At 48.6% G+C, this 8,892-nt stretch overlaps 1 protein-coding gene across 1 annotated transcript in view; it reads right to left on the minus strand.

The window, feature by feature from the left end:
• PRKCE (protein kinase C epsilon) overlaps positions 1-5,154 on the minus strand; it is a 293,940-nt gene extending 288,786 nt beyond the window's left edge. Inside the window, exon 1 of the mRNA XM_040612167.1 lies at positions 4,181-5,154. Coding sequence (XP_040468101.1) covers positions 4,181-4,528 — 348 coding nt within the window. The 5' untranslated portion in view covers positions 4,529-5,154. The remainder of the gene's footprint in view (positions 1-4,180) is intronic.
• Positions 5,155-8,892: the final 3,738 nt, after the last annotated feature.

Below are 8,892 nucleotides of genomic sequence, written 5' to 3' on the forward strand. Positions count from 1 at the left end.
ACGTTGTGATGTCCTGACTGATTTAGTGAGTTCCACTACTCAGCCTGCAGGATTCTCAGGACGACTCAATAGGTTTTCTCGTATACAGCCAGGCTAATGGCTAAGACCCTCAGATGGAAGGTTTGGCATAGGTCCAATCACACTGATTTCATCTTTCCTCAACTCTGGAAAGTGGACTTGAACTCAGAACCCACACTACCAATCATCCAAACACATAAACATTGATCGTGCTAATTCACAGGGGTGAAACCACAAGGCTAAATATCAGTGGAATTTTCCTTTCAGATCTCAATTCTACTCTATTCTAAAATGTAGCTGCATTACCAACTCAAGTGCAACATTTATGTACGCCACATGTCAGAAAGCTTAAGACATACTTCATTATTCCCTGAATTACCTAACTCAAAAATATAGCGACAGCTTTCATATTATTAGTTTATTTTTCACTCAGAACTTGCAGGTTGTTCATTGTTCTGTATTTCATATTTTTCAATGTGTAAGTTCACCAACATCCTCAGGAATACTCTGTGCCGTTCTGTGTAACATTTTATGTGCTTACAGAAAAGCCTCTAATGTCATAAATCCAAAGCTCTCTTTAAAACTGCAGTGTAGCCATGACTAAAAAGAATCTGCAAAACTGACACTTTCACTGTGCTATGTCTGTATTGATGCACCACTGGAAAAGCAGCCATCTTTTTAATTGTCACTATACCTTTTTTAGAAACCCAAACAAATATTTTTTTGTTGATCTTCAAAAATAAAGGAAAAAGTATACGTTTTATTTAAAAGCTTCCTTCAGTAAAATCTGAACCACTGTTTTAGGCCTCAACTTTGATTTTTTTTTAAATATATATATTCAAGGACTACACATATCATAAGGTTAGAAATCATTTTTGCAATTGCTGAATACTCTGTAGATAAAAGGAACCAGGATTTTGCATATTTGTCTGACTTGTCCTAATACAATAGACGCTATCATGATTTCAAGCTTTGTACTTGTTTATCATTAGTGTTTCCACTGTAACCATGGCATCAGTATATAGCACAGGCTTAACAGTGAGAAAAATACCCAATATTTTCCTAAAAAACTCATCCCTTAGAAGAAATAGAAGGATTTGCACAATGGCAAAAATCAATCAAAGTAGGTGAGCTGGCTAAAGAAAGAAACCTTTTCTTTTTAGGGGAAAAAAACAAAACATTATTTCTTTGCAAGTCTCTTTTGCATTTTGGACTGCTGACAACAACCTAGAAATACATTACAGTATAAGTAATGTAACCTTGACCCTAGTGCAGAAATTATAAAACAAATATTGAAATTTCCTTATAAAAAAATGTGCAGAATTATATGAGATGGAAAGCATTAAAGTAATTAATATATTGACAAGAGGCATTCTCAGCACACAAGCATTTTCTCAAACCTATTTAAATAGTGACAGCCCGGTCCTGCAAGAACTGTTGCATCATCCTGGAGGTGAAGAGGGGCAGCAGCGCAATTACACGGAACACACTCAACAAGTATGTGGTACCCAGTTCAAACTTTTGACTGCCTACAGAGAAACCCTCAGAATGGCATAAAAAAAGACTTTATGGTCTCCAGGAGTGTTTCTTAGGTTGCACTTACTGGGTATTTCAGGCAGTAAGGAGAAATGGGTTCCTGTGATTGCTGCTTTTCATTTGCTTGTTATAAAGTTAGGAAGGAGTACTACAAAACTATCTGCTTTAAATGCCAAGAGTGAAATGAAGGAGTTAGTCCTTTTATTAAACAGAAGAAACTGACTGTATCATACCAGCAGATCTTAGTCTAACACTGGTTTAGGCCACGTGCATTTTCCTTGCACTGTGAAACCCATTCATTTCATAGATGACTTCTCTTTTTCAGGTTTTAATATAGACTCCAGACACTGATGAAGATACCAATAAATCTATTTACTTCACTATGGACTCTACAGAGATATCATGGCCACAGGCCTTATTTTAACTCGGTGAAATCAGACAAAAAACCTGCAATTTTCTAAGAGCCAGTTCTCCAAAGGTTCCTGCCTATTAACAATGCAATAAAGACACTCGATTTTACAATTACAGTGACACGGTCAGTAAATGGGAAGATTTTGGAAAGGTTAGAGCATAATCCTATAAATACTTGCTTCCCCATCAATTCTAACTGCAACCCAGGGAGGGTGGTGTTCACTGTGTATTATATGCACTGCACAAACACAATCCAAACTATGAGTATTTAACAGCACAAAACGAGGTAAGCAATGCTTCAGACGCTGCATTATATTGAGAGGACCAGTTATGATCTGCTGCCATGTCCCCAATTCTGTCACATCCACAGACAACATGCGTAATAAGTCCCTCATCTCTTCCCACCCAGTGAATGCTGGACAGCAATGAATCCTGGTGCAATAAAACACAGCATTTATCTGATTCAGTTATGTAGATCCTCCCAGATCGTGTTTACAATAGGCCTCAATCTGTTAAATTCCACTATTTACCTAGGGACCAGACGTTTTGAGTTCACCTTAAAAATCAGAGCCAGGATGTATCCCAGCACAACCAGCACCACCAAAATTCAAACTTGGCATCTGCAACCTTCCAGATTTGGTGACAAACTCACAATACGTACCACACACAAAAAGAACATACAAAATTATTATTCTTTCACTAAATATTTGTGATGATGTCCTCCTCCCATCGGTCTCAAAGATGAAACACATGCACACACCCCTTGATATTGGGAGAGCCACAACTTGATTATCATTCAATCCAGGTAAAAGACATCTGCAATACCGCTGCATTTGTCTTTTCCAGATTTGGCTATTTTTCCTCTGCCTATCACCCAGCTTTACCATCCCAGCTTACTGATGTGCAGCTTTTATAGAGCGTCAGAATAATCTAGATCCTAATTATCACAATGTGACATATGTAGCAGAAGTGAAAAATATTTTAAAGTTGTAAACATAAAAGTTTTATCAGTAAAGTTATTCAGCTCCTAATCAGCATAAATAGAGCCTAATTCTTTCACACCTCTCCATCATTCTGACATGTCTTTATACCACTGCATTAAGTAAAGAAGCCCCACAGAATACATGAAACTCGGAGCTATTAACTCTTGCTATTTTTACGTTGGTCCTGGTTTCTTTGTCTGTTTGCCAAAGAAATATTGCCCTGACTAGTATCCTTGACCAGAACAAGTAAATACTCAAAAAGATGAGCATACACATTTCAAATGGGCGGTCGAGCAGGGCGCATTTAAAATCACAAGACAGCTACTATTGTCATATTATACATCTTATTTAGAGGATATACCATTTAACTGCTTAACTGCAGAAATGCAAAATGTGCGTATTCACGTTTCACGTTTCCTGCGGGGGGTTTTTTTGTTTGTTTGATGTTACTGTGTTAAATCATAGTACCCAAGGTTGTCAGACCAAGGCTTTTCCAGGGTTTTTTGTTGGTTTGGTTTTTTTTGTTTTGTTTTCCCACTGAGGCACATTAGCCTCTGGGTCTTTAAGACACTGCAGAAGCTGTTAGACATGTTGTGTATATGGGTGACAGAATTTGTCTGGTTAGGGCCAAAATCCACCAGGACCCTTTTATCAGTTTCGAGCATCTGAAGAAGCATTTTGTTAGCTCTATGCATAAAGGTGTAGATCAGCTGGGGGAAGGAAGGAGGAGCATCAGTGTTGATGCATTGAGCTTTCAAGTGACACGAAGACACCGAAGCGTCTCATTATCAGAGGTCAGGTCTGGATTTTTGAGGCTCGTCATTGACAGGCTGACCAAGAGCGTTCACACTGAAATGATAAATTCGGTCTATGTGCCAGATCCGAGTTCTGCAGTAACGGTCTGCACAGATGCATTTGGTTGGGGGTTTTCAAACACAGCAAGATAACCAGACTTGTATTTATGTAACATAATTTCAGAAACTGAAGTGGTAATTATACATCTTTGACTTAGATTCAGCATATTTTTCTTTCCTCCCTTGCCCGTAGACCACATGCATTACATGTAGAGTAACCATGACTATCTCAGTGTAACAAAGTGTGGAAATAATGAAAAGCCTTCAGGGCCATTACATGCCCTTGGCAACCTAGCTCTGCAAGACAGATGTTGCACCCGGACCCATGCCACGGAAAATCATATGTTATGTGTATGCACCTACAGCGCGAACACTCACCCAGTCCTCGAAGTGGCGGCTCCCGTTCTGCAGCAAGTCCTCAAACTGTATAGTGCAGTTAGCTACAAAATCGTCGTACCCGATGGGGGCATCGTGGAAAACAGCCATCTCTATCTTCCTGCCGTTACAGACGTCGGTGACAAATTCATCATTCCAAGCAGGACTGTTGGTCTTCTGCTTGGTTGAGGTCTGCCCAATCCTGGAGTCGTCCACATTGAGGGCTATGTAAGGGTCCAGCAAAAAGGTCTGTGGCCTGGGACCCACCGCATGCCTCAGAGACCACGCCGTGGGTTTCAGATTCACTGCCTCGCAGATCTTGATTTTCAGCAAGCCATTGAAAACCACCATGGCTGGATGGCTGCACTTTTCCCGGGATTAAACACTCGCCCGACGCACTCGCACCGAGAGGGAGGGAAGGAGGGAGGGAAGGAGGGAGGGAGGGCCGGAGGGAGGGAGGTCTCGCCAATAAATAGGAGGGCAGGTCTGGGAGTGGGGGAGCAGGATACGGTGCGGGGCTCTTCGCCTTGCTGCTGCTGTTACCTTGGATTATTTAGCCTTTGCTCTTGCGACACCCAGTGAATACATTTATTTTCTTGCCCGTGTTTCTAACGGAAAGCAAGGGAGGGGGGCCGCCGGGGAGGGGGAGGCGGCCGCGGCTGCAGAAACCCCCGAACGCGATCAACACCCGAGCATAACCAGCCCCCGGGGCGAGCAAGAGCCCTCTCCCTTCGCCCAGACCATAATCCTGGATCAGGCTTGGCAGCGGCGGCAGAGCCGCGGTCCCAGGCTCCCGCACACGCCAGTCCCGCCCGTGCGCCGCACAACAATACGCGCACACGCGTACACACACACGCACAGCCCGCGGCACCGATCAGCAACGCCGGCCGACCCACCGGCCCTGCCGACCGCGCAGCCTGCGCTCAGCAAACATCCACCCGGGCGCCGTCCATCCGCGCCGCCGCCCGCAGCCGCCCGTCCTGCGCCGCCGCCTCCTGCTCCGCCGCCGAGGCCGAGGACCCAGCGGCGCGACCCCCGCGCATGGGGGGCGCCGGCAGCGGAGCGGGCCGCGCGGGTCTCGGCGGGCTCCGGCTGGGCGGCCGCCGCCCTGGCGATGGGCAGAGCCGCCGCCGCCTCCCGCCTCCCGCCGGCCGCCCCCCGCCCGCCTCCCGCCCGCCGGCCGCCTCCCTCCGCGCCGCGCCGCGCAGCCCCAGCCCAGCCCGCCTGCCGGTGCCGCTCCGCCGCTCGCTCCAGCGCAGGAAATGCGCAAAAGACGTCAGTGTGTGTGTGTGCGTGCGTGTGCGAGTGTGTGTGGGGCGAGTGTGCGGCGGCAGCCCCGGCTGCGCGCGCCCCTGCGCGCCTCTGGGCGCGTGTGAGCCGGCGAGCGCGCGCGCCCGCAGAAAGTTTTGTGCCGGCTGGGGGGGAGGGGGGGGGGAGCGCGGGGCCGCGGCCGGCCGGGACCCGGCGCCGGGGGTCGCTGCCCCTCCGCACCCGCCGGGCGGCCCTCCTCGCCGCGGGGGCCTGGGCCTCGCACCCCCCTTCCCCGCCGCCTACCTCCTCCCAGGGTAAAGCGGGGAACGGAGCGCGCTGAAAACGCCCCCCGGGCGCCCCCTCCCCGGCCGCGAAGCGCCCCCGGCTTTTATTAACGTGGTCGGTCGCGGCGCTGCTGCCCCTGGCCGCCGGGCGGCGCCACCGCCGCGGCCGCTTCCACCACGCCGGGCGCTTCTGGCGCGGCGGGGCCGGCGGCCGCCCCTTCCCGCAGGGCTTTCCGCTCCGCGCCCCGCGACGGCGCCGCCCCCGGGACGGCCCTACCGCGCCCCGGCCCACGCCTGACGGGCGGCGGGTCCCGCCGCTTCCCTGCCCCGCCACCGCCGCCTGACAGCGCCGAGCCCCGGCCCGCGCCGCCAGCAGCCGCGGCCAACCGCCGCCCCCCCGCGGCCCCCGCCCGCCGGCCGCCGCCGCGGCGGCAGAGACACCGCTACGTCAGCGGGGGCCGGGCCGGAGGAAGAGTTTCCCCGCGGTGTGCGAGCGCCGGGAAGTGCCGGCCGCCGCCAGGGGAAGCGGCCTCCCGGGGCCCGCCCCGCCCGGCCCGGCCCGGCCCGCGGCCGCCCTTCCCCCGGCCGGGAGGCGCTGCCAGGGGTAGCGGCTCGGCGCGGGCAAAGAACGCGTCCCGGGCGCCTGTCCCCCTGTGGCGGTGGGTCACCGCCAGCCCCTTTGTTCCCTGCGGGTCACCTGGCCCGGCGGAGCCGGCCCGGGGCTGCCCCACTTCAGCCCCGGCGCCTCCCCGCTGCCCTCGGCCCCGAGCTGGCGCTGGGGGGGGGGGGCACCGCGGGGAGCCAGTCGCCGCTGCCCCGCAAGGGGGGAAAAAAAAATCTTCTGAAAGGGTGTACTTAATACGTAATTGAGCGTTATCTACACATCATGTAAGGTTTCAGTCCTTTCCATCACCGTGGCACCAACTACAGTATTAAATAACCGGGAAACTACACGCAGCCTGGCTTTCCCCTCCTCAGAATGAACGTACTCAGGCTCTAGATGAAATCTTTTGATGAAAATCACTACCACCTTATTTATTTTTGGTTACTGGTTTTGCCAGTCTTCTGTGAGAAAGTCATTGGAAAAGGGCTGGACTTTGCCCTGTGGCGGGATTTGAATTCATGTCATATTGCAAGGGACAGCGCTGGGCAGCCGGGCTGCTTGGGGGAGTCAGGCGGCGTAAAGGGGAGAAACTCCATTGCCTGCATCCAGTCGAGTAAGGGCATAAAGCGTGAACACCCAGTCCTTGATCTGGACCTGATATTCCTGACTGGAGGGCACAGAACAGATAATTATGGATTTCTACAGGTAATGGCTCAGGAGGCAGGTGTTATATTTGGAGCTGATGAAATAGCTCCAGTATCTGTGCTTCCCGAGTAGTTCCCAGACAGAAGATATGGTACTAATGAATCCTAAGGGTCATGAGAGCATTCACGTTAATGGAAGGAAGACTTTTTGGTGACTGTTGCCACTTAATCTACTAGTCAAAATAGAAGTACAGTAAAATCTCCATGTTCATTATCATCTTGACAGTCCCCCAGCAGAATCGTTTGATACAAAGCTGTGAGATGGAGCCAATTATGGGACATGTCTTCCTTCGCAATTCAGCCTCTCCCAGGCTCACAGCAGCCGTGACACATCTACCGTGGTACTTCTGCAAAGGTCCGTACTCATGGGCCCCACCAGAAATGCAAGAACCACCTGCTCCTTCCACCCCCGTTCACAACCTAGCGTATATAGTACTATATATTAAGCTATATGGTCTTACATTTATTGTGTCAGAAAGAATGCTGTAATTAAATCTGTCCTCTGGATGTGTTTGTGTAGTCTCTCATAACAGCAATGTAAACAATGTACTCTGTTTCTTTAGGTATTGGAAAACATAAAGCCAAACTGATACACTGTTTCAATTTTTTTGTTTGTTTTAACGAGACCTGCAACAATGTATCTTCTGAATGCCCTTAAGTAAACAATCTCCTGGTGAGTTTCATGACTTCTCTGTGAGATCGTGAAAGTGTGTTAGGAAACTGAACAAATACAGAAAATACTAACACAGCATACAAAATAATATGATTAAACCTTATATTTGGCTAATTACATATACAATCTACTGCATGCATAGGTAAGCCCTGATATCTAATTTGAGATTTGAGCCATCTGGACTTTTCCATGTGCTGAAGCAAGCTAAGGTTTGGTTTCACAACTCATTTTTTTCTAAGAAGACTGCCTGCATTAATAAGGATTTACAAGTTCACTTAGGATCAGAGAGCTCCAGCCTTACACTGCTTAGGAAAATACACATACCTTCCATGTTGTTTGGGTTTTCTTGTTTTGTTTAGTTTTTTGTTTTTTGTTTTTTGGGGTTTGTTTTTTTTTTTGCAGTTCAAGAAAGCATGTTTATGTCAAGACTGAACTTTTAACACTAAGCAGGTATTAACTTACCAAAAGACCCTAGAACAATACTCTTAAAATCCAGCAACTTGGGTACATTCAGCAACATTACAATGCTTCCTGAAAAGTTCATCTGAAAAACTGGCTCAATGGTTTCAAAAACTTTAAGTGAAGAGTTTTGAGAGACACAGAGAGAGCAAAGAGCAGAGAGACTGCAAAGAACATTCCAACTGTAAGACTATTTTCCACTTAAAAGGCTTTTTAATATTTGTTTATTGAATTATTTTTTTCTGTTCTCTTGCTGTGCATTCAGAAGGATTTGGTTCTGTAAGAGTTGAAGGGTAAATGCTATTCCTTCTGTTTCTCACTGGGAGGTCAGCAGAGGAAGATGCAGCACACGCGACATTTCTCCTGCAGAAAGGCAACAAGAAGCACTCTAGCTGCATTTCTGTACTCTGTTACAAAGGCTACAGCACAGCAGTAAGCCATGCCCTGTAGTTTAATTATGTTTTAGGTATTCTTCCCAGCTGTGCTTTTTTTTAAAAGGACACAGAGGGCCTACAGTATACCTATAGACTCAGGACTGGTTAAGGAGACCTATCTATTCCCCAGAAGTAACTTTTGCTGGTAGAGGTCCCTCTGCTGAGCGCTCTGAGACAAAAGTGCACCTGACCTTGTGCCAGGACTGCTCCGGGCATGCGCTGCTCACCTGCGGGAGGGCCTGCAGGTTGTGGTTTGCTTTTTCATTAGTGTTGCCTCAGTCCAGCCAATGACTTAACAGACTGCTG

This window comes from Falco naumanni, chromosome 12 (genome assembly GCF_017639655.2).
Source record: "Falco naumanni isolate bFalNau1 chromosome 12, bFalNau1.pat, whole genome shotgun sequence".
In the NCBI taxonomy this organism is placed as follows: domain Eukaryota; kingdom Metazoa; phylum Chordata; class Aves; order Falconiformes; family Falconidae; genus Falco; species Falco naumanni.